Source organism: Sphaeramia orbicularis, chromosome 13 (assembly GCF_902148855.1).
Source record: "Sphaeramia orbicularis chromosome 13, fSphaOr1.1, whole genome shotgun sequence".
Lineage (NCBI taxonomy): Eukaryota > Metazoa > Chordata > Actinopteri > Kurtiformes > Apogonidae > Sphaeramia > Sphaeramia orbicularis.
In genome coordinates this window covers 39535259-39562629 of record NC_043969.1, presented here as the reverse complement: position 1 = coordinate 39562629, position 27371 = coordinate 39535259, and the positions used below count along the sequence as shown (strand labels likewise).

Here is a 27371-nt window from a genome sequence, read left to right as displayed (position 1 = left end):
TTGACTTTTTTTCATTATCATCGGACAGTAAAACCTCAATTATTTCCCTGTGGTTTGACTAATAAAGGTTTATCTTATCTTACTGATCAAATAAATTGACTCTATGCATGTTTTGTATTAATCACCAGGTGCATATGAACTTTGAGCTGTATTTAAGGTGTTATCCAGTTAGTATTTACACTATATATTTGTACATATCAGCATTATTACCTCACTAGAAATTAAATCTATCATAAATGTAAAAAAATATATATATGTATTTGTAGAAAATGTGAGAGGTGGAGAGCTTAAAGAGACGAGAAAACACCAGTAAATACCGAAAAAAACATGTTTTATTCATTCTCCTGACAGACTTCAGTTTTAGAGAAGACACGAACGGGAAAATCTAGGAAAAGGAATGACGTCTTTTATGTTGTCGACTCCCAGAATGCACTGCAAATATCGTTCAAATCCCAGCCCGAAGCCGCCGTGAGGCACCGAACCGAAACGCCTCAGATCCAGATACCTGTGAACAAAACAGGACGGTGTTAAACCAGAGGGGGGTCAGAGGAGTCTGTAAACACTGAAAATGTTCATGTGTGTTTGGGTTTTTTTACCAGCTGTAAATGTCTTCTAATCCAACCCTGGAAAATACAAAGACTGATGTTAGTGTTTGGTCAATTTACATAAAACTTCAGTATTTTTTTTACATCTCACATCTTTGAACAAACAACAAAATCCATTTGTATCTGAAGGTCAAGGATCGTAACTTGTGTGTTCCATATTAGGATTAAAATAACAGATAAATTCACATCATTGCGCTCATGTTTCTTTTTTTTTTCTTTTTAGCAGTGACCTAATCTTCCTTCCTGTTCAAATGTGGGCAAAATGTCAGGAAACATGTGCAAGATTGCAACACTTTGCACATATTTAGACTCATAGCATATTATTTTTATCTACTGCTGCACGCGATAGGACGATAGCGTGTTAAGGCCACATAAGAAAATAAAAACATTAGTCACGACAAGAATAAAGTCGTAAAATATCAAGATAAAACCCGTAATTTTAGGAGAATAAAGTTGAATACAAAAAGAGACATAATTTTAGGAGATTAGTTTTAAAAACATGCATAATTTAACGAAAATAATGTACTTGTATGAGATTAAAGTCGTAATATTTCAAGAATAAAGCAATAATATTATGAGAATAAAGTCATAGTTAAAAAAAAAAACTCATAATTTAACCAAAATAATGTTGTACTTTTATGAGATTAAAGTCATAATATTTCGAGAATAAAATCATAATATTATGAGAATAAAGTCATAGATTAACAAAAAAAACTCATAATTTAACGAAAATAATGTTGTACTTTTATGAGATTAAAGTCGTAATATTTCAAGAATAAAACCATAATATTATGAGAATAAAGTCATAGTTTAAAAAAAAAAAAAAAAAAAACTCATAATTTAACGAAAATAATGTTGTACTTTTATGAGATTAAAGAAGTAATATTTCGAGAATAAAACCATAATATTATGAGAATAAAGTCGTAGTTCAAAAAAACTCGTAATATAATGAAAATAATGTTGTATTTCAATGAGATTAAAGTCATAATATTTTGAAAATAAATTTGCAATAGTGCTATAAAAAGTCGTAATTTAGAAATTGTAAGCCTCAAGCCTTGTTGATGACAGAGTTTACGCTTATTGCGAAGCAGCAAGTTTCACTTGTGTTGAACCGGACGACTAATGCTAATGCATTGATAGTGGGCGGGGCTAATAGGTTCAGTATTTTGCTGTGGGTAAACCCCAAAGGAAAACAAAACCACAAAATGTTCCAAGTTCTCCATTATTTGACGAGTGGATACTACTTTATTGTTAAAAATTAGGATATTTCTCTTACGATGTTATTCTCGTAACATTATGGCTTTATTCTTGAAATATGACGACTTTAATCAGATTCTTTTTCTTCAGTTTTATCTGTTTCTATATAATAACCTTTGAATTTACTCTGAACTTTTATAAAAATCTATACGACCAGTCAATGAAATACAGTCATAGGAATAAATTATTAGACCATCCCTTGTTTTCAACCTGATTTTCACTGAAATATGCAAAAGTCAGAACATACACTGCAAAAATCTAACTCTTACTAAGTGTATTTTTCTCATTTCTAGTCAAAATGTCTCATCACACTTAAAATAAGACATAATCACTTAAAGAGTAACTCTTTTCAGTGAGATGTAAGAACTTATTTTTAGACAACAGATCTTGAAAATCTTATTTCAAGAAATCTTACCAAGATAATTTTCACCTGTTCCACTTGTAGATTGTTTTTTGCTTAATTCAAGATTTTTTTTTTTTGCTTAATTCAAGGTTGTTTTTTTTTGGCTTAATTCAAGCAAAAAATCTGCCAATGGAACAAGTGAAAATTATCTTGGTAAGCTTTCTTGAAATAACATTTTCCAGATCTATTATCTAAAAATAAGTTCTTGTATCTCACTGAAAAGTTACTCTTTAGGTGATTATGTCTTATTTTAAGTGTGATGAGACATTTGGACTAGAAATGAGAAATATACACTTGGTAAGATTTAGATTTTTGCAGTGTAATGTAAAAAAACACCTAAGAATGGTTGAATGTAGAAAAAAAAATCATTTGGGAGTTTAAAAACTATTTCTTATCTTACATCCAACACAGATATGGGCCAATAGCAATAAATTTTCTGTTGATATATCAGTGCAGTATCGTTTTTTGCATGTGAAACACACAGATTTCTGATGTTTCTTCTGAAGCATTCACAGTAAACTTTCTATTCCCATGGAACATGTGGTGGTTCATGTTACTGTATCTGGATGTGAGTGTGTGGGTGTGAGAGCCGGGCTGCAGATACTTTACTGTCGTATATAGTGGAACTGTGTGTTTTCTATTTATATTCATCCTGTTCTCTTCATTTACTGTTGCAGGGTCTTAGTATAGCATCTCAATTTCGATGTATAAGTAGGGATGGGAATCGTTAAGAATTTAACTATTCCGATTCCATTATTGATATTGCTTATCGATCCCATTCCTTATCGATTCTCATTGGGTGAGGGAATAAAAGAGTACAAACGGGTGTGTTTGCATTAACTGTCTTTTATATTTCCATCTCTGCACAGAAAATATAACATATACAGTATGGACCAATAATAATAACAGATGATGCCGGTTGGGGGGGGGTGCAGTGAAAGTGAAACTAAAGACTCTTTACTAATTCCTCTATTGCCGCATTTCTACTACGTGGAACCGGTTCGACTTGGCTCAGCTTGTCTCCCGTTGTTGTGCACCTCATTTCCTTTCCCTTCTTACCTTTGCAAACTTGTATTTGACGAGTTACGACATTTGTTGCCCACACCAGAACCAGCCCGGTGTTCACTCTGCCGCTACATTCACAAGTGCCGCTGAGTATCAAATACGTGACATTCCTGTAAATGATTCACATGCTGTGGACAAAAGTTTGAGGATATTGGAGGGATTCCACCCTTTTGAAGACAAGGAAGCTTTGACAGTGTTCCGGTGGACCTGGTGTCGTCTGTTTAGACCGTTTCTGCCTCACCAACATGTTGGCTACGTTCTGACCAAAACAATGCAGCGTACGTGTGACGTCATCGTGCATGCACAACGACAGCGGAATCGATAAGCAGAATCGTAAAGCAGGCAGGTAAACGATTCCAAGGAATCGAGCTACTGCGAACCGGTTCTCAAAAAGAGCTGGTTCTCAATTCCCATCCCTATGGATAAGCGAGTGTAATTCTATTCAATATTCAATATGAGTGTTTTTTCAGGCTCAGTAAGTCATGGTGCATCTCCGGGGGAACTAAATACTAAATACATCTTCTTCCTATCACTGAAAAGCTGCAGCAGAGGCTTTAAGAACCTGAAGAAGATCATTCAGATGAGGTTGTGACGGGGTGCTGTTTTTTTTTTTTTTTTTTGAGCTGCATCTTCAGTAAATGAAAGCAGGCATTTATAGCGACTAAAGCACATACTGACGGTTCTGGTCTAAATCAAGCCCCCCCCCCCCCCCCCCCCCCCATCAGCCTGGTCTTACTGTTCCAGCCTCGATTGGAGCAGATGCAGCCTCTCCTCCCTCAGCGAGCCTCCACACAGCTCTCCAACTCCTGGCACCAGAAGGTCCACGGCAGCCGCCTGTTCACCAGCGACAGGCAGACAGTCAGATGCACATATGGACAAAAGTACTGGGACACGTTGAATTCAGGTCTTTCTTTTCTAACAGGGGTCTGGGATACAAAAAAATGACAAATATCATAATATAGTTTTATTTTGGGATAAATATCATTGTATTGCAATTGTTAGTTTGGTTTAAATTGTTATCTTTGCTTCCAAAATGCCTCAGAGATGATTTCTCTCAACATTCACTCTTTTGTTTGCTTGTTTTTATCAATGACTATGATTTTAAATGTTCTACCTCTAAATTGCTAACATTTGTTTCATGCTCTGACTATAAATAATAATTTTCCACCACAACTAACCATCTACTTTCTTCACATCTCACTCATGAGGAAAACTCTCCCATTAAACTTTAAGAAAATATTGATGTTTATATGGACATAAATATTGGGACTAGGGTTGGGAATCTTAGTTGTAAGGCTGATATGATACACATCTCGATACAGCATCTCCGATCCGATATATTAAAGATACGTGATGCAATGCGATACAATTCACACCCAAATCACGATACAGAGCAATTAAGCACATTCTGATTGAACGCATTCATTCTGGTAAAAAAAATAAATAAATAATACACACACACACATATATATATATATATATATATATATATATATATATATATATATATATATATATATACATACATATACATATACATATATATATATATATATATATATATATATATATATATATATATATATATATACATATACACACATATATATATATATATATATGCAGTGCCATTTAATGAGCTTGATTATTTATTTATCAAATAAGACCATGACTTTTTACAAAGTATCTTTAGTTCAGTTTCAGAACAGGTGCAGAACACGTGCCTCACATTCAGTCAGGTGAAAAAGTTAGGACTTTGTTTCCAAAGTCATTTCTTTGTATGTTTCTAACACTCAACTTCTTGTTCCCTCGCTGAATCCATTTGTAATGAAATGTAATTGTAATGTAGGTAAAACAGAAAAAGGTTCTGTCACTTTAAGAGACACCTGCGCAAGGTATTCTGTTAGATATGTATGTGACTGTTTAAGGAAGTATCTGTGGTATGTACTGCAGTATTCAGTACAGCTGATATAGTAAGAAGTCCACGTTCAGAAACCACATGTGGTCACCTCCTTCTGTCTGTCAGATTCACATACAGACGTTACAGTTTTCATCCACGGCGCTTGTGCCACAGTCTATCCACAGAGCTCAGACTGTTAGTGTGCAGTGTACACATCTGTGAATCTGCAGTGCACATTAACGTGGGTCTGAAGAAAAGAAAAACTTTACCTAAATAAATAGTAACACTTTCAAATGCAAGTAAAAATATATTGTATTGAACGGATCGAATTTTATCGATACAAACATTCAATAACCAATGCATTGCGATATCATTCCAAACTTTTTATTCACTCGCAGCTTGTCTACCAGTGCACTCGGATCATGCACGCGCATGTCGGTGTATTGATGTGTATCGGATAATCTTCCCATCCCTAATTGGGACACATCATGTCTACAGCTGTCAGATGTCCTGTTCAGGCTGATTTGAGATAAAAACATCAAAATGTCCATCAAGTTTTATGAGAGATTTTTCTTCCTAAGTGAGATGTGAAGAAAGTAGATGGTTAGTTGTGGTAGAAAATTACCATTTACAGTCAGAGAACAAAAAGTATTTTAGAAATTTAGAGCTAGAATATTCAAAATCATAGTCATAGATAAAAAAAACCCAAAAACTATCAGTGCTGAGAGAAATTAAGTAAAAAACATTTGAGGCATTTTGGAAGCAAAGAAAATAATTTAAACCAAACTAACCAATATTTATCACAATATAAAACTATATTATGACATCAATCTATAAATTTCTAAAATACTTTCTGTTCTCTGACTGTAAATATTAATTTTCTACCACAACTAACCATCTACTTTCTTCACATCTTACTTAAACTTTAAGGAAATATTTATGTTTTTATCTCAAATCATCATGAACAGGACATCTAACAGCTGTAAATATGATGGGTCCCAATATTTTTGTCCATGTAATGTATAAACATCAATATTTCCATTAGGTTTAATGGGAGATTTCTCTTCTTAAGTAAGATGTGAAGAAAGTAGATGGTTAGTTGCAGTAGAAAAGTATTATTTATAGTCAGAGCATGAAAAATAATTTACAAATTCAGAGGTAGAACATTTAAAATCACAGTCATGGATGAAAAAAAAAAGAAAAAACATCTCTGAGCATTTTAGAAGCAAAAATAATCAATTAAACCAAACTAATTAGTGCAATGTAATGACAGTTATCCCAATATAAAACTATATTATGATATTTGTTACTATTGTTTTACATACCAGACCCCTGTTAGAAAAGAAACACCTGAATTCAAAGTGTCCCAATACTTTTGTCCGTATCGTGTGTATGCAAATGGACTCCATAACCCAACTGACGCTACTCGGTTGGAGTTTTAGCAGCTCAATAATTCATTCACTGTGTATGTGTAACAGTGTGACGACGTCTTACTGTATGGTTAGGACGGTCCTGGTTGTCTCTTGCATAAAACGGCTTCAGAGCGTAAGGATAATCAGTGACGAACACTGGAATGTTGCCGCAATGTTTCACCAGGTACTTCTCATGTTCGGTCTGAAGGTCACAACCCCACTGAGGAGAGAATGAAGAGTTAATGATAGTGACCAGTTCTGTAGGTAGAAACAGACACGAACCAGGAAATAAAACCACTTACTTCTGTTGGGAAGAGAAATGCCTCAGAGCTGCGCTGTAAAATGTCTATCGCCTCCGTGTAGGAAATCCTAAAAGCAGATTGAAGTCGAATTTTAAGACTTTTAATATTTATCTTAGCTGCTTTTATTGGTTCTGTTGAATAAAACTTACACAGGGAATCTGTTCTTCAGCATAGCATCTACAGTTTCCTAATAAAACAGAAAAAAAAAAACAGAAAAAGTTAGCTGTTAATATAGTTATTGAGCCTGTTTACATGAACGTTAATACTCTAGATCAGGGCTGTCAAACTCATTTTAGTTCAGGGGCCAATTTCGGCCCAGTTCAATCTCAACTGGGCCAGACCAGTGAAATACTAGCATAATAGCCTTAAATAATGACAACTCCAAACTTTTCTTTTTGTTTTAGTCCAAAAAAGCACATTCAATTATGAAAATATTCACATTTACAAACTCTCTGAACAAAAAAGACTTGAATAACTTGATAAAACTGAAATTTCTAAAGTGCCATTTTAACAATATTCTGCCTCAACTACTCATTTATACATGTGCATTATGGATCAGATCTACAGAGGCACAAAACATTTAGTAACAGGCAGAATATTGTTAAAATTGCACTTAATTTTCTTTAGACATTTCAAGTTGTTCATATTTGTTCAGATTATTCACATTTCACCATCAGATAGTTAAACATTTTCTTAATTTAATATGACTTTTTTCACTACAACAAACAAAAAAATTTGAAGTTGTCCTTATTTATAGGTATAATATAATATAATATAATATAATATGATGTAATATAATATTATTTTTTTCACATTAAGCCAGAAAGAATACTTGGAGTCATTATTTTTAACCTATTATGCCATTATTTTACTTGTAAATTCATCCCATAGGCCAGATTGGAACCTTTTGCGGGCCGGTTTTGGCCCCCGGGCCGCATGTTTGACACCTGTGCTCTAGATTATTCCAGTGATCATGTAAACAGCATAATCTGATATGTTTTATCAGGTAACAGCAATAATCTGATTAGGAGAAATCAGATTAACACAGCTGGATTTCTCCTCAATACTCTGAGGTCTTCCTGCATGTACACAGGTTCATCAGATTTATTTCGTACTTTCACATCTGCAAATGTGTAAAAACAATTATAATCTTAGAAATGGAAGTTGCATCGTCAAATGTGAGCGGAAGACAATCACAGGAAGTTTGAGTCTACCATCACTAAGTACGTACGTACTCTGAAAGAAATCTGGTAATGGACTGGAGCATCCAAACCAGGATTTTTCGAATCCCTGTGTCTGATCTGATAAAAACAATGACCTCCCAGTTATCGGATTTTTCTGCTCATGTAAACATCTGTTGACACCTCAATACTGTTTCTCCTCAATACTACAATGTCTTCATACATTTTTACCCATTAATCTGATTTATTTTGTTCTTCTACATCTGCCCAGGTGGAAAAAAATAAAATAAATTACAAAACTGAGGTAATTTAGTCAAACCTGAGCAGAAGACAATAATGAACCTGTTTACATGTTTATTTATAAATCCCATAACTGGAAGTAATCGAACAATTGTAGTAATCAGATGTGATGCGTTTACATGCACTTAAGAAATACGGTAATTTCAGTTTTTAGTGTATTAACACATTTATTTTGGAATATGTACGTAGTGACTGACAAATCAAACTTCCTACCATTGTCTTCTGCTCATGTTTGACTATGTCGCTTCCATTATCTGTGATCTAATTGTTTTTACACATGCACAAATGCAAAAAAACTAAATAAATCAGATTAACGAGTGTATATGCATGAAGACATCAGAAATCCAGGTGTATTAATCTGATTTGTCATAGTCTGATTATAGTCTGAATCGGATAAAACACATCAGATTATACTGAAAACTGATAACTCCAGACATCAGATAATAATCAGAGTATTAGTGTGTATGTAAACAGGCTCAATAATGGGAAATTTGAGTCTTCTGTTATTATTTAGGTATGTACTCTGAAAGAAATCCAATAATGAATTGAAACGTCTAAACCAGGGTTTTTTGATTATCCCATATCAGAGGTGCATTTAAACGCATCAGATCTGATTATTCCAATTATCCAATTCCTCCCAGTTATTGGAGTGATATGGTTGAGTAAACGGGCTCGGAGTTACCCGGTTTTAGGAGTTAAACCAGTGTTTTTCAACCTTGGGGTCGAGATCCCACGTGGGGTCACCTGAAATTTCTAGTAACTGTATTTATTCTCAAACGTAAAATTGATGCCTGATACGCAGTAACTATTGCGGCATATTTCTTTCATTATTACTAATGATTACACTGGGTTACAAAAAAATGTTTTTTGCAAGTTGTCTAGGTTTTTTCAACTGAATTAGGACCATTTTGCACCACTAAATCCAAAAATGACATCTGTTTTTCTCAATCAGGTCAGGTTTTTTTTTGCTAATTTGATTTTGAAAAATTTGATCTTCTCACAAAATTGATGACATTTTTGTGACTTTATCAGTTGATTTTTTATATAGTTCTCACCCAAAAAAATTTTAAGAGAAAAAAAAACTCATTTTCTAACAGGATGTATTTATTATGTATTCACCGCAGATGTGGCAGAATACATCAGGCTTATTTTTGCAAGATCTTCTAGTCAAGGCCATTTCATTCACCTGTAATATTAAAAAAACCATTAATCATAAATTGGCAAAGGTAAAATCTTCAGAACTTGTTTATTGCAAGAAATATGAAATAATTTTGTATCATATGATGTGAAAATGCCCATAAATGTAAGCAAAAATGTTAAAAAGCCAATATGTAGCATAGTTCAGAAAGTTGACCTGATTGAGCAAAATTAATGTGATTTTTGGATTCAGCACACCAAAATTATCCTAAATCAGCTCAAAAAACGTAAACAATAAATTTGTTGTTGACCAGTCTAATAAATCAGAATCTGTCTGGCCACAAGAAGAATGTGGACAGACATGATGTGCAGGCTGACTACTGATTGTGTTCAGTCTTTCTCGTATGGAAATCTACGGGTTCCAGGATCCTCCGAAGCACAGAGTGATGGTGTACCGTCAGCAGGCCCCCGCTAGAAAAACTGCTCTTGTGAGTCTTTATAGTTAAAGGTCAGTGTATTTTCAATGTCATTTTCAAAGAATGCCAGTCAATTTAATTTACAGGGGGTTTTCAACATATGTAAGGTATGTATGATGCTACTTCTGAGCCATAAGAAGAGTATGCAGTCACTTCAAATTAACACTTACAGCACTTTATATTAACCCATAAAGACCCACACAGCCACTGGTGACCAAAATCATTTACTGATTTAATATGTTTAATAACTTCTGATACACTAATCCAGTGTTTTTCAACCTTGGGGTCAAGACCCCACATGGGGTCGCCTGGAATTCAAATGGGGTCGCCTGGAATTTCTAGCAACTAATAAAAAAACTAGAGCCCAACCGATTAATCGGCGGGCCGATTATAGCGTATCACCAATTAATCAACATCAGCCAATATGTAGCCGATGTAGCCGATATATAAACTGATTTTTGCTGCGCGGAGATTCTGTCGCTCGCTGCTCCTCTGTGCGTGTGCTGCCCGGAGAATAAGAGGAACTTTAAAGTGAGTTAGTTTTACTTTCACTCCTGCTCAGACAATGTACGCTATCACCCCACACACACAATCACGGAGCTACAACCCGAAAATCACGGGCTGCTACTGCGCGCTCTGACAAGGATGAACCACTAACCCCCCCCCCCCCGTCTTATGAAGTATTCACTCCCCCCACACACACCCATGTCCGTGCACTTCCTGTCTACCTCACAGTTTCATTCTGCCAGCAGGCCTGGGTGTTAATAGTGTAGGGGAGACTGGGTACAGTTGTAACACAGGTCAGTTGTAACTCTTGCTATTGCTCTAATCAGGAACAACTTAGGACTCACCTAATTCACTCTGAACATGCTCAGTTTAGTCCTTAGTCCACATAAGAAGTTGTAGTGCCGTGAGGCAGACACATCAAAATTTGTGAGTGAAAACATAATTGTGTGGTCAGTCATATTTTTTGCTCTAATTATTTTTGTGATCGCATAGTTTGCATTTGAATGTTGTGTAAATTATGTTTGTGAGATAAACAAAGATTTATGCAACTGTTTATCCACCTGTCCACAATTATCTAATATAAGATTATTATATCCTGTGTAGATCAGTGTTCTTATTTCATATATCGGCTAATATATCGGTTATCAGCCAATATCGGATATTGGCCGATATATTGGACATTGACTTTTTTTAGCCCCCAATATCGGCATCGGCCCCAAAAATCCCATATCGGTCGGGCTCTAAAAAAACCCAAAAAAAACTTACTAATAAAAAATCTATGATGAGTTGACAGAGACAATACCAATCCATAACAGACATGACAAACTGTGAAGCTGAAACTGAAGCACTGTGGTTCTGTTTATCTGTCAAATGTTCATTGTGGTCAGTTTCAGATGCTGCAGCTCTTTCATAATTCATAGTTTGAGCTCTGGTTTGTTCAGTATTAATTGTCAGCCTTGGAAATCCAAGCTGGACTGACTGTACATATCCTGACCAAGGAAAATCAAATTCTCACTTTGTGCAGTAATCTACGCCTGGCTTTTCTGCCTCCATCCATAATAATATACATTATATAGACTAGATGTTTGTCTAAAATTAACGTTTATTTGCAACATAGTATAGCAAACTATTACATGATCATGAACAAATTGATTTTAGCACAACAAAAGTCTCCGTTTTGAATGTCTGGGGTCGCCAGAAATTTGTGATGTTAACCCTTTCATGCATGAATTATGAGGACCTTAGTCAAGATTTTTTCTTGAGTGTTTTTTTCCTCCTTAGGCATGAAAAAACAATGCGATTGATTTTTTTTTTTCATAGAGTTACAAAAACGTCCACTCAGCTACACCATGGATTTAATTTCTGAAGCAAAGAAACATATGTTTAAAACCCAATATCAGAAAGTGATATGAAAACATTTTTAATACTGCTAATCCGATGTTTTCTCACATTTTAATATATTTTAATATTAGTCATTACGCACTTCATGGAGAAAAAAAAAAAAAAAATATATATATATATATATATATATATATATGTATGAAAAACCTTTGTATTACCATAAAAAAAATAAAAAAAAACCCTGTTAATTACAGTCTAATAACAATTAGCAACTGATTTACACTAAACATGTTAGTGCAGATCAGCTTTATCAAGAACATCAAAGTTACAATAATGGTATGAATGTCAGTGTATTATTATGGGATGGTGCATGAGTGTCCTCTGTGTTGCCTGATATGGAACTAAAACAACAAAACCCATGAATATACAAGAGAACAGCTGGAGAAGAACTGTCCACTGGAGTGACCACTACGCATGAAAGGGTTAAAATGGGGTCAAGAGCCAAAAAAGGTTGGAAACCACTGGGTTAAACCATCGTCCTTCAGCACTCACCCTGTGTCCAGGAGTCACATGCTTGTGAAATAAATCCACATCGTCTGCACACTGCGCCAAGACATGCTCCGTAGCAGACCTGAACATGTCCTCCATGACCTAAAGAATGAGCACAGGTTTAATAATTAAAGCTCTGCTGTGGAACTGTGCACAAGGGCAACTTAAAAGTCACATAAGGCAAGTGTGAGAATCTGTGTGTCAGCACCCAGGAAATATGGGATGTGATATCGATTCGGTGCGTTCAGGAAAGTCAAGTTTAAAGAATTCACCGGTTTTGTAAAACGACTTAGAGAAGAAGAAGGTTCAGCGCTGGTTAGTTAGACGTTCTGTGGAAGAAATTAACAAATAACAAGCAACAGAAGTGATAAAATATTTATTGTAATGGTTTTAGGCTGTGTACAAACAGTGTTTCACATATTAATAAGTTCAACTGGAAGTAAACTTTGGTTTGTGTAGAGGTAGGAAAAAGGATGAAGACTTAAAGGAGTGATATTTTGCTTTTTTAAATGGAATTCTGATTATTAATATCTTCAGTGGAATTTTTGCATTTCACAAATTCATCCCGTGGGCCGGACTGAACCCTTTGCAGGGCCGGATTTGGCCCCCGGGCCACATGTTTAACATCTGTGGGTAATCAGGTTTGGACATATTTTCAATTTTTACCACAACCGCTATAAACCGCGATAAACTAATTTGTCGTACTCTGAGAAATGTTCGTCGGAAGTCTTGACCTTATATGTGCAAATGTCAAGACGTGACTAGTAATAGACACAGCAAATTAAGAAGGAATTAAAACAGGCTGTAGAAATCCACTCGATTTTTGCCAAAAATGAACATAAAGATAGCTTTGCAGCACCTGGAGCAGCACACTTAACTAACATCAACAAACGACTGTCACATAGCATCAGGTTTATGTAAGGTCTTGTGCATGTTTCATCTTATACAGCGACCCTTTAAAGCAGTGTTTTTCAACCCTGGGGTCGGGACCCCACATGGGGTCGCATGGAATTCAAATGGGGTCGCCGGAAATTTCTAGTAATTGATAAAAAAAACACAAAACAAAAAATGTACTAATAAAAAATATACGGTGAGTTGAGAGAGACAATTAGAATCCATAAAGACATGACAAACTGTGAGTCTGAAACTGAAGCACTGTGGTTCTGTTTATCTGTCAGATGTTCACTGTGGTCAGTTTCAGATGCTGCAGCTCTTTCATAATTCATGTGTGAGAGTACTGATACTTATACTATTACTACTACTACTGTTACTACTAGGATAACTACTACTACTACTACTAAAAATACTACTACTACTACTACTAAAAATACTACAACTACTAGTACTACTAAAAATACTACTACTAGTACTAAAAATACTACTACTACTACTACTAGTACTAAAAATACTACTACTAGTACTAAAAATACTACTACTACTACTATAAATACTACTACTACTACAAATACTACTACTACTACAAATACTACTACTACTACTACTACTACTACTAAAAATACTACTACTAAAAATACTACTACTACTACTACTAAAATACTACAACTACTATTACTACTAGTACTAAAAATACTACTACTACTACTACTAAAATACTACTACTACTATTACTACTAGTACTAAAAATACTACTACTACTACTGCTACTACTACTAAAACTACTACTACTACTACTAGTACTAAAAATACTACTACTACTACTACTACTACTAAAAATACTACTACTACTATTAAAAATACTACTACTACTACTACTACTACTATTAAAAATACTACTACTACTACTACTATAAATACTACTACTAGTACTAAAAATACTATTACTACTACTACTACTACTAAAAATACTATTACTACTACTACTACTACTGTTAAAAATACTACTACTACTACTACTATAAATACTACTACTAGTACTAAAAATACTATTACTACTACTACTACTAAAAATACTACTACTACTACTACTACTACTAAAAGGGAGTTCAGAACACAGAATTCTCCTCCGACCATGAAGTCTTTGGCAACGTCGAACCGACATGCCCCCTCCGACCCCCGAGCCCCTCTCACGATTTCCGCGTGTGGAAATTGTCTAGTTTGAGTTCTTGTTTGTTCAGTATTCATTGTCAGCCTTGTAAATCCAAGCTGGACTGACTGTACATATCCTGACCAAGGAAAATAAAATTCTGACTTTGCGCAGTAATCTACACCTGGCTTTTCTGCCTCCATCCACAATAATAAACATTATATCGACTAAATCTCCTCTAATATTAACGTTTATTTGCAACATAGTATAGCCAACTATTACATGATGAAAAACAAATGAATTTTAGGAAAAAAATGGTTTGAATGTCTGGGGTCGCCAGAAATTTGTGATGTTAAAATAGGGTCACGAGTCAAAAAAGTTTGGGAACCACTGCTTTAATGGAATCCTTCTATTTTTAGTTGGAGTTGAATATAACAACCCCGCCACCAATATGTCACTGATATCAAAAAGTAAACTGTATTTGAAGGTTAATAGCACATTGTACCTTGGTAAGATCCTCTAAGGACTGTGTAAAGGAGACTTCGGCCTCCACCATGTAAAACTCAGCCAAGTGACGCCTGCTCTGGGAGTTCTCTGCACGAAAAGTTGGCCCAAATGTGTAGACTCTAGAAAAAGCTCTGGAGTACAAGGGACAAAGCATCATTATAAATGAACCTCAGAGCGTGGGCATGTTTCTGTCTTGTACTTTCTGACAGAGGAGATGTCAATGTGAAAATGGGCAGATGTGCCGTAGAAGATGGATTCGAGCAGTGTATTTTATCTCACCCTGACATCACCTCCAAATGAAGCTGACCAGACACAGTGAGGAAGGCCGGGACGGAGAAAAAGTTGTCTTCCTCTGCGTGCAGTGGGTTCGACGACTGTGGAAAAAAAGCACAAAGTTTGGAGTTTAGCCTGTAAAAAACACAAACATCAATCTTTACCTCCCTCAAGGAGGTTATGTTTTTGCCAGGGTTTGTTTGTTTGTCTGTTTGTTTGTTTGTTTGTTTGTTTGTTTGTCCGTTAGTGTGCAACATAACTCAAAAAGTTATGGACAGATTTGGATGAAATTTTCAGGGTTTGTTGGAAATGGGATAAGGAAGAAATGATTAAATTTTGGTGGTGATCGGGGGTGGGGGGGCCCACGGGGGGGGCCACTGATCAGCCTTGGCGGAGGTCTGCGCTCTCCGAGTGCTTCTAGTTACAAATGCTTACATTTGAATATATCGGGGAGTACTCTTCAGGTAAAGGAGAAGTGGGAACTAGACATGAATGTTGTGATTGGGGACCAAGAATGGGAACAATTGTGTGAAAATGGACACAAACTGACCAGCAGCCCAACATGGAAAGAGTTTATTACCTCCGCCAAGGAGGTTATGTTTTTACCAGGGTTTGTTTGTTTGTTTGTTTGTTTGTTTGTCTGTCCGTTAGTGTGCAACATAACTCAAAAAGTTATGGACAGATTTTGATGAAATTTTCAGGGTTTGTTGGAAATGGGATAAGGAAGAAATGATTAAATTTTGGTGGTGATCGGGGGTGGGGGGGCCCACGGGGGGGCCCATTTCCAACAAACCCTGAAAATTTCATCAAAATCTGTCCATAACTTTTTGAGTTATGTTGCACACTAACGGACAGACAGACAGACAAACAAACAAACAAACCCTGGCAAAAACATAACCTCCTTGGCATGGGGGGTGGGCCCACAGGGGGGGCCACAGATCAGCCTTGGCGGAGGTCTGCGCTCTCCGAGTGCTTCTAGTTTGGAAAGTGAACGTTAGATATTTTAAAACCCCATTTATTATTTCTAAGTTTGACAAAACTAAAACAAATTTATGCTGGAGACACTGTAGACAAATTGGAGATCACACACACATTTTTTGGGATTGTCCAAAACTTAAGTCTTTCTGGGAGGGAATTAGGGGGGAACTTTCTAAAATACTACACACTTACATTGAATTTGACCCACTGATTTTTATCTTTGGAGTGCTCCCTGCTAATTTTTTAAATAACGATAAAGAATATCTTTTGAAAATTCTTGTCTTGGTAGCAAAAAAAAATGACAACTGTATCCTGGTATAAACCACTTCCTCCAACAATAAATCAGTGAAGGAAAGAATTGTGAGGGTCTATACAATGGAAAAAATAACAGCAAACCTAAACCTTACCACTGATTTGTTCAAGAGGAGGTGGAATCCTTTGATAACCCATTTGGATTTGATATTGTAGCATTTGAGAGTCTGGCGCTGGGGGGATATTATTTGTATTTTTATGTAATTATTAAAATAATTGTAGGCAGATATATTAGGTATGCAAATAAGACCTTGTAACAGTACACTGATTTGAGGTACCAGTTTGCCGAGAAGTTATATTTATTTGTTTATTTTTTTTATTTTTATTTTTATTTTTTTTATGTTATAAAAGATATGTAGCTTTCTACAATAAGAATATGTAAGGATTATACATATTGTAAAGCTTGAAATATGAATAAAACTTTGTTCAAAAAAAAAAACACAAACATCCAACAAAAACATCTACTGATCTAAACTGTTTAATTGCAGTTGATCCATTAATCCTATCAATACATGTAAAGAATTGGTGTAAAATGTGGTTTGTCGTCTTTTCGTGGTCATCACATATGAGCCATTTGGACGTTCAGAGGCTCCGTAGTTACCGTGGAAACACCGTCATCTTCTACAACATTGATTCACCAGTAAAACCCATGGAGTTATTGATTTGATTTGATTTTGATTTTGTTTGTTTATTTTGAGCATTCACGGAATACAAGCAAATTCAAAATTCCAACAAAACAAAACAAAAAATCATTCATTTATACTCAAAAAGGACTGGGAAGAAGAAAAACTTATTTCATCTCACCCCCATTCTCATCTTCAAATAACTTAACATAATAACTTTTAACCCTTTCATGCACGAATTATGAGAACCTTAATCAAGATTTTTTTTCCCTGAGTGTTTTCATTTCTCTTTAAACATGAAAAAAACAATGTGATTGAAAAAATTCTTATAAAAAATAAAAATAAAAATAAATAAATAAATAAATAAATAAATAAATAAATAAACAGATAAAATAAATAAAAAGAAAAAAAACCATTAAAAACTAAAAAAGTTAAAAAATAAATAAATAAATAAATAAAAATAATAATAATAATAATAATAATAATAATAATAATAATAATAATAGGCTGGACATCATGCGTTTAATTTTTGAAGCAACGAAACATGTATTTACTGATAAATTGTGTGAAAGCTATGGGGGGCTTGTGATTCTGGGGGTTTATGCTCAGGGGAAATCCACACAAGGTTACCAATTCATGTCAGAAAAGATACGTAGTGTCTTAAAACTTTAATAAAGACATGTGTAAAAAAAAAAAAAAAAAAAAATCCATGAATACACAAGAGAACAGCTGTAGAATAGCTGTCCACTGTAGTGACCAGTATACATGAAAGGGTTAAATACTCACTCCTGTCCTTTGACTTCAAGCCAGAACAATGAACCAAATAGAACAAAATAGGCCTATACCAGATTAGAATAAACTCATTTGACAGTATTTACACTGCATAACCAAAATGTGTGTAAAAACACTTCAGTTAATGACATATTTTGCCAAAAAACTCACTTTTTCTCAATTTTTCTCTAAGTTTTCTCTATTCTGAAATAGTAGCTTTTTAATTTACTCTGAGCTTTTATGAACATACATGACCTGTAAATTAAACAAAAGAAAATACCAGATTTTCACTGAAAAATGCAAAATAAAGAGGATAATATTATAATAAATGATGACAAATCACTTCAGCTTCAACATGCTGAGAAAAATTCATTTGGAAGTTGCCACAGAATGAATTCTAGGTTTTTAAGAGTTAATATTCTTTTTAATTCAAGGTTATACGGGGTGGGGAAGCAAAATTTACAATGAACATTTAGTTGTTTTTTCTCAGCAGGCACTACGTCAATTGTTTTGAAACCAAACATATATTGATGTCATAATCATACCTAACACTATTATCCATACCTTTTCACAAACTTTTGCCCATATGAGTAATCAGGAAAGCAAACGTCAAAGAGTGTGTGATTTGCTGAATGCACTCGTCACACCAAAGGAGATTTCAAAAATAGTTGGAGTGTCCATAAAGACTGTTTATAATGGAAAGAGAATGACTATGAGCAAAACTATTACGAGAAAGTCTGGAAGATACTATTAAAGAAGAATGGGAGAAGTTGTCACCCCAATATTTGAGGAACACTTGCGTAAGTTTCAGGAAGCGTGTGAAGGCAGTTATTGAGAAAGAAGGAGGACACATAGAATAAAAACATTTTCTATGATGTCAATTTTCTTGTGGCAAATAAATTCTCATGACTTTCAATAAACTAATTGGTCATACACTGTCTTTCAATCCCTGCCTCAAAATATTGTAAATTTTGCTTCCCCACCCTGTATTTGATTTGTAATGGAGAACTGACATGTTTTACATTCACATGCACATATAACATTTTACAAAGTTGTTTTTCTATATTTCTTTTCTTTTCAGAAAAGAACAAAACAATCTATCTGTACATTTATTTTACTGTGTATATCTCCAGTGCCTTCACTTCTTGGTTTCTTATGCCTTTTTTTGTTTGTTTGTTTTTTGAACAGAACATTCATAAATAAATAAATAAATAAATAAATAAATACAACAGTCATATAGTAGCTAAACAACTGTGGGCGTCACAACTTGTTCCTTTTTAGCGTTCATAAAGTCCATCCATGGTTCCCAGCATTCCTTAAGAGTTAATATTCTTAACTTAAGTAGCAATGCAAGTGGACAAAAACAATCTTGTTTCTCTGCTTTTTTAGTTTTCTTTTTTTTTTTGAACACCGTCACTGATAAATATTGCTCAATACAAACTTTAATTCAACTTATTATGACCACTCTTGTTACATTTTCTTACAATGGTGTTACTTTTCTTTTCTTTTCTTTTTTTTTTACCGCTTACAGGGATCTTCATGGACTCATCTTCTACAACATCGATTCACCAGTAAAACCCATGGAGTTGGATCAATGACAGCGAATGGACAGTGGATGTTTTTTTAATTCAGTTATTGATATCTTTGCTGAAAAAAGTCACTTTTTTCTTAATTTTTCTCTGTTTCTGATATAATAACCCTCAACTTTAATCCGAGCTTTTAAGAACATCTACATGATCAGTAAATCAAATGCAAAAAAATAACAGATTACCTGTGGAATTATATTTGTGCCAGTTTCTTGAGCGAGCAATGATAGATTCTCAGCACACAATTAGAGATTTTGAGCACATAAAAATATATTTTGCAAGCACATCAATTATATTTCAAAAAGAAATTACGCTTGAGCAAACAAAAATTGATATTGTGCTCCATAAATGCGTTTGCACGTTAGTTCTCTCACAAATTCTTTCCACGGCGCACAAACAGACCGCTGCGCTTGCTCACTTTCCCCTTCCCTCTCCCTGTGCACTCACGTTGTCGTGTCCGCACGCTCAACTTGACACACGTTACAATTGTGCCACAAAAACAACCAATCGGAGAGCTTGCGGAAGTACACTCTGACTGGCGGTTCGCTCTCCAATTAGCCCGCTAGTTACATTTACCCGAAAAAAAAAGCGCTCGATCAGACAGACACGGATCGGAAGAGGAGGAATTGATTCTACACAAACTTTGGTCAGTATTTATTATTATTATGATTATTGTCTCGGGTAAATGTAACTAGCGAGCTAATTGGAGAGCGAACAGCCAATCAGAGTGTACTTCCGCAAGCTCTCCGATTGGTTGGTTTTGTGGCACAATTGTAACGTGTGTGTCAAGTTGAGCGTGCGGACATGACAACCTGAGCGCGCAGGGAGAGGGAGGTTGAGCAAGAGAGGGAAGGGGAAAGTGAGCGAGCGCAGCGGTCTGTGTGTGCGCCGTGGAAAGAATTTGTGAGAGAACATTTTGAGTAAAACTAACATGCAAACGCATTTATGGAGCACAATATCGATTTTTGTTTGCTCAAGCATAATTTCTTTTTGAAATATAATTGATGTGCTTGCAAAATATATTTTTATGTGCTCAAAATCTCTAATTGTGTGCTCAGAATCTATCACTGCTCACTCAAGAAACTGGCACAAATATAATTCCATAATTTTCACTGATAAATGCAAAATAAAGAGGATAATATTACAATAAATGGTAATAAATCACTTCAGAAAGGTTAAATATAGAGGAAAAATTCAATCGGGAACTGCCACCAAAGTATTACTGGGTGTTTATGGGTTAAAGTCAGTGGAATAATTAATAGTGTGAATTCTAAGCGACATGTTGATGAATGGTATAACTTTAGAAACCTTCTGCAGATATTCACCTCTACTTGAAAGAGCTCCCCTGCCCCTTCGCAGTCATTAGACGTGATCGTTGGAGTGTGAATCTGCACAAAGCCGTTCGACTGCAAGAAAAGCAAATAAACAAAAATAAGATCTACGCAAAGCTGTTTCCTCTGCATTCAGTATGAGACGTCTCTACTCAAAGTCTCACCTTGAAATATGAGTGAATTGCCGCAGTGGCCTCGCTTCGTATTCTCAACAGGGAACTAAAAGAATTTGTCCGACACCTGAGATGAGGAAACTGTCGAAGGTACTCTAGACTGTGCCTCTTTTTGACTTTAAAGGGGAAATCCTGTAAGATATAGGTAGAAATAATAAAGTTAATGATAGCAAAGTGTTGAAATGAGTGAACATAACAGATCTGTTTCTTACCACAGGGTTACATTCTCCTACTACACGGATCTGATTTGCTTCTAGTTCCACCGGTTGTTTCTCATGTGGACTTTTCTTTAAGATACCTGTGATTTCAACAGCACTACCGAATGTGAGCAACCTGAAATGAAGAAAAAAAACAAACCAAAAAAAAAAAAAAAACAGGAAACATTGAGCTGGTTTCTGTTAATGGATTCAAGATTTTTTTCTTTAATTGTCATTCAACATATGACATGTAGAACAAATTCCGAGCCACGGAATTAATAGTGATTTATTGATAGTGAGTCATTTATCCCTTTATCGGGTAAGTGACCACTTTTGGTTATTTCAACACATATTACAAGACAGTGACAGCAGCTACAGGGAGGACAGTGGGTCACCAATCTCAGGTCCAATGTGGTCTACAGCAGGGGTGTCAAACATGCAGCCCGGGGGCCAAATCCAGCCCGCCAAAGGATCTAGTCCGGCACGTGGGATGAATTTGTAAAATGCAAAAATTACACTAAAATATTAACAATCCTTTTAGTTCAGGTTCCACATTCAGAACAATTCAATCCCAAGTGGGCAGGATTCAGTCAAATACTATCATAATAACATATAAATATTGACAACTTCAAATTTTTCTCGTTGTAAATGTAAATATTTTCATATATTTACACTAAAACAAAGTATAATTTTGCAAAAAATATGAATAACCTGACATGTCTTAAGAGAAGTAAGTACAATTTTAACAATATTCTGCCTGTTACTCAATGTTTTGTGTGTTTGTAGATCCACTGTGATCTGTAAGTTATATATAATGTACATGTGTAAATGATAAACTGAGGCAGAATATTGTTAAAATTATACTTATTTTAATTATTTTTAATTATACTCAGGTCCAATATGGTCTACAGCAGGGGTATCAAACATGCGGCCCGGGGGCCAAATCCGGCCCGCCAAAGGGTCTAGTCCGGCACATGGGATTAATTTGTGAAATGCAAAAATTACACTAAAATATTAACAGTTATTTTATTTCAGGTTTTACATTCAGACCAATCTCAAGTGGGTCAAACCTGTAAAACACGATCATATTAACCTATAAATAAGGATAACTCCCAATTTTTCTCCTTGTAAATGTACACATTTTCTTTTAATTTTACTGTATTTACACTAAAACCATCTATCATTTCTCAAAAAACATGAATAACCTGAAGAAATACATATGAACAACCTGAAATGTCTTAAGTGCAATTTTACAACATTATGTCTGTTATTAAACATTTTGTGTATTCGTAGATCCGCTGTGATCTGTACGTTGTAACGCGCATGTGTAAATGACAAACTGAGGCATAATATTGTTAAAATTGCACTGATTGTTCTGAAGAAATTTCAGTTAGTTTATGTTATTCACATCGTTTTAAAGACATGTCTTGTCCTTTCCAAGTGTAAAGTGCTGGTTATGTCATGTAGCCACATTTGCTATTTTTTTTTCCAACATAGAAGAGCAACGAAAGCAGAGTGCAGATAGTAAAAAAATTAAATAAATGGGCGTAGAGGGTGAAAAGAAAGTGATTAGAAAATGTAAACATATTATTGCACATTGTAATTGTGATAAAACTGGAGGAATATTTTCCGTTTTTTACTTACTTATTTAGTTTTTTTTCTTTGTACTATGACTATAAATACTACTTTGTGTGTAGACATATATATCTATTTATGAATAATTTTCTTTGTCTTATTCCCTAAAAGAGTGATTGGCTATGTGTACAAACTTGTTAATATGATTATTATCCTTTTTTTAAAAAACTTATTTATATTATTTATTCTCCTTTTTTTTTGCTGTCTTTTTCTTCCTTTCAGTGAGCATTATTGATACCCTTTTTTCTTCACAAAAAAAACAATAAAGAGAGCAGCGTACTTTGTACTATTGATGTCCTGTATAATGTCTTATGAGCCTGTTGTGAATGAAAATTTGAATTAAAAAAAAAAAAAGGATGAATATTGCACTGTATTACATTGCACATAAATGCAGTATCAGTCATTAATATTAACATATCCATGACTGATACCTACATTAAAAATAAAACTTTGCTTACGGGTTATTCAGCTCCGAAGTGGCAACAATCTGTAACGGCTGCAGGGAGCTCCCATCATTCACATGGACAAACAGGTGTTCCTTCTGAGCTCTGACAGATCGAACCCAACCCTACGACAGAGAAACAAACAAAACACAGCAGATGTTTGATGTTAGTGGATGATCTGAACATTCTATTTAATCATAATTGGTGGTTAAATGTAATAATGTCTGCCATCAATACAGAATTACATTATAAATAAAAATAAATATTAAAAAAAATTGGGGTAGGACAATATGAGCTCAGCTTCTTTCTACTCCTTTCTGGACAAAAAGTATTGTTACAGAGCTCCAATGAAATAACAATGAATTTGTGTGATATTTTTCTTTTTTGTTGTTGACTTATTTGAGTATACCGGAGTATCCTTTGACATTTGGAAATTCTTTTGTCCACTTATGTTCAAAATAAAGTCTATATCTATGATAATTTGTAAGGCATAGTGTGAAAATTCAAGTATGGCATAGCAGTGATGGAAAGTTTGCTGATCAATGAGTGAAAATACTCCATTATGAGTAAAATTAAATAAATAAAAGTATTATCACCACTATAAACTTTAAGTTTATGTAGTCACTGTGCAGTAAAATGGTCCCTGTTTTGGATTAATTTAACAGCTGTATAAATGTACCTTTTTCCTTGTTTTCCTTTTTTATTTTTACTTTAAAAACTATTTGCGGTTTAATCTACAACATCGTATTCAATGAGATCATCATGTATTTGTAGCGTTGCTGTCATGTGAGAACCACATGTTTAGAAATAGTCAACTTTTCATGAACTTAGGCCTAAAAAAACTCATTATCAGTTTGCATGAGGAGACTATTAAACTTAACCCATCCAGTGCAGGTTTTTCCACATGTTTTCTGAAAGCATTGACAAGTTTATGGAAGGATATGGTGCATAGTTGTAACATTTGGGGTACTTTTGAAAGAAAATGGTTTATTTTTCTATAAAAGTGTAAAATTTCGCATCGTTCAGGACTGCCATTATTAGATGTCTAATAAGATCTGGAAAAGATAGAGCAGAATAAAAAACAAGCACAAAATGCTTTAAAACATGGCTTTCTAATGACATGAAATGCAATTGATTAAATACATTAGATCTGGAAAAAGTCTGTAACTTTTTTGATAATCCTTATATTAACTTTGAGTTGCTGCACCTAACATTTATAAGTGAAGGGAAAAGAACGACACAGAAATAAATATCAGTTGGTCAAATTATATAACTGCAAAAGGCTCTGATTTAAAAATTACAACTGAAATGTAAAATGAAAGTCACTACGTTTTTGTCAGGTTTTTTTTGTACTTTTTTAAAAATGTGTTTAGCCTGATAACACTCAGACAGCTGCTTTAAAATGTCATTCATTACCTTTATTTCAACTCAGACATATATTGAGGAAGCAACATAATTTACAATACAGCCAAGACAAAACACAAAATACTTGAAACATACAATGAACATATCAGAAATACCACAAGGTAAAAGTGACAAAGATGAATTAAAACCAGAGAAGTTTACTTAAAAACAGGAACAAATGGGATTAATGGTGAAATGTGAATAGTTTAGCTTTTTTACATTAAAAAAAATGTCTTTATTGGAAACTGCATCATGCAACTGTTTTTGCAGATAAACTTTTAAACTTACTTTTTATTTATTTATTTTTTTAATGGAATGTCCTTTACAATGGACAGCATTTTTTAAGTAAAACTGTCAAACTTTTGGCCCCTACAGAGGACAAAAATGTATTGCTGGGTCTCAGGAGGTTAAATCAAAGTATAACTACCTGGAAAAGAAAGTCATCTAATGAGCTGAAGACTTATGTGTAAAACTGAAGGAAATACTACACTTTAGCTTCATCACAGTATATGTTGTTTAAATGGTATTTTCTAACACCATGAGATTGTACATTTAAAAACAGTCGCAGAAAAAAAATATTAGACCATGAAAAGTCATCAAAAACAATGGTTATGCAATCAAGTACGAACTCCTGTGTGTATCATGTGACTAAAACAGACAGAAAAGAAAACATGGAATGCCTAAAAGCACTGTTTTTGTCAGTACAATGCCATCGATATTAATGTAAGAACTGAAGTGATTTTGGTTATTATCAACAAAACATGGAAAATGGATAGATATCAGCTCTAAAATTAAACTCTTATGAGCTATTTTTTTGTTATCATTATATTTGTCCAAACAAATGTACCTTCAGTTGTACCAGGCATTAAAATGAACAAGAAATTGAAGAAAACAAGGGGTGATCTAGTCATTTTTTCTGCAACTGTACATAGGATGATTGATAACACTGGTCAACAACAAATTTGTTGTTTAAGTTTTCTGAGCTGATTTAGGATAATTTTGGTGTGCTGAATCCAAAAATCACATTAATTTTGCTCAATCCGGTCAACTTTCTGAACTATGCTACATATTGGCTTTTTAACATTTTTGCTTACATTTATGGGCATTTTCACATCATATGATACAAAATTCATATTTCTTGCAATAAACGAGTTCTGAAGATTTTACTTTTGCCAATTTATGATTAATGGGTTTTTTTTAATATTACAGGTGAATGAAATGGCTTCGACTAGAAGATCTTGCAAAAATAAGCCTGACGTATTCTGCTACATCTGCGGTGAATACACCATTGTACCTAACAGGAACCAAGTGATCAAATGATTTTTTTTCTCTTAAAACCTATTTTGGGTGAGAACTATATAAAAAATCAACTGATAAAGTCACAAAAATGTAATCAATTTTGTGAGAAGATCAAATTTTTCAAAATCAAATTAGCAAAAAAAACCTGACCTGATTGGGAAAAACAGATGTCATTTTTGGATTTAGCGGTGCAAAATGGTCCTAATTCAGTTGAAAAAACCCAGACAACTTGCAAAAAACATTTTTTTATAACCCAGTGTAATCTGTGCATTTCCTTCATGACCAACAAATGACTCTAAAATTAAAATATTACCACCAATTTACATTATTTCTTCTTCAGCAAGTTCAGCCCTACTATAATTTAAACGTTACATGAAAAAATAGTGGAAATTGACACATTATGAGAAACATGAAGATGATCAGTGACTAGAATCTGGAAAGTTATAATGCTAGTGAACCTAAAGAAATAATATTAAGTATAAAGTACATTAAGAATAGAGTGCATGAAATGGAAACTACAAGTACATAAAATATTTACTGAAAAAGAGTTGAGTGAAATTATTCAATTATAACCCAGCAGTTCAGGATTTTTATTTTTATGGTGTGAATCTGGTTTAAACAACGTTAGTAGATTAAATTGTGTTTGAGCAACTGATATCAGCCACTTCAATGCATTAACCTAAAATGTATAGAAATTATTAATATAAAACAATAAATCTTAATAGTGGGTATTTGCTAGGCTTGATGGATTATTAGCACAAATCGATACGAATGGCCACAAAATATCAGATGATAAAAGCTGGTGTTACGTTACCTGTATTTGGACTTTTTCTCCTATTTCTGCAGCTGACAGTGCTTCGGATATTCTGACTTTTATCGGTGTTTTCTTAGAATAATGTCGAAGATTTAGCAACATTCCCCCGGACAGAGAGCCGGTAGGTACCAAACAAAGAGCTTTAACTGCAGCCTGAAACATGGTGATAAAAGCTGACACTTATGACTCTAAGAGAATAACACACTAAACGAAAAAAACAACATAATACGTCGTGTTTATAGAGATATTACACGTTTCACTCTGACTTGACTTTCACGTTGTATCACTGCTGCAGACAGAGACACTTCCTGTTTAGGTGTTTCGTCATTGGCTTGTTTCAGTCACGTGGATGAGCTCAGCCAATCACGTTTAGAGTATTGCTGAAGGGAGATGTAGTTTTCTGAGAAGAGCCTGAAAACGATTAGATTAAAGAATCGATATTGAGATAAATACGCAGTTTCAGTCATTTTAATTACTGAGAACTTATATTACTATTATTAGGCTTTTACCACAGTGAATAAAAGCTGTAAAAAATAAATAAGACTG

General features: G+C 34.4%; 1 protein-coding gene across 1 annotated transcript; it reads right to left on the bottom strand.

Moving 5' to 3' along the window:
* Positions 1-315: 315 nt before the first annotated feature.
* On the bottom strand, positions 316-27130 carry LOC115432261 (probable asparagine--tRNA ligase, mitochondrial). Its single transcript, XM_030153158.1, has 14 exons — positions 26826-27130; positions 23324-23433; positions 21246-21366; positions 21025-21165; positions 20855-20935; positions 15266-15360; positions 14985-15117; positions 12439-12537; positions 7094-7131; positions 6945-7011; positions 6725-6862; positions 4067-4164; positions 597-623; positions 316-505 (listed from the first exon to the last, which is right to left on the bottom strand). Exons 1-14 carry the CDS (start codon positions 26985-26987, stop codon positions 361-363), a joined length of 1455 nt encoding a protein of 484 aa, XP_030009018.1. The 5' UTR covers positions 26988-27130; the 3' UTR covers positions 316-360.
* Positions 27131-27371: the final 241 nt, after the last annotated feature.

What these genes read in the sequence shown, in the direction of transcription:
- LOC115432261 (XM_030153158.1), bottom strand. Translation starts at nt 26,987, where the DNA reads ATGTTTCAGGCTGCAGTTAAAGCTCTTTGTTTGGTACCTACCGGCTCT. An exon ending in GAGAAAAAGTCCAAATACAG is followed by an intron (nt 23,434 to 26,825) that starts GTAACGTAACAC and finishes TCTCTGTCGTAG; the next exon opens with GGTTGGGTTCGATCTGTCAG. An exon ending in CCTTAGAGGATCTTACCAAG is followed by an intron (nt 12,538 to 14,984) that starts GTACAATGTGCT and finishes CTCATTCTTTAG; the next exon opens with GTCATGGAGGACATGTTCAG.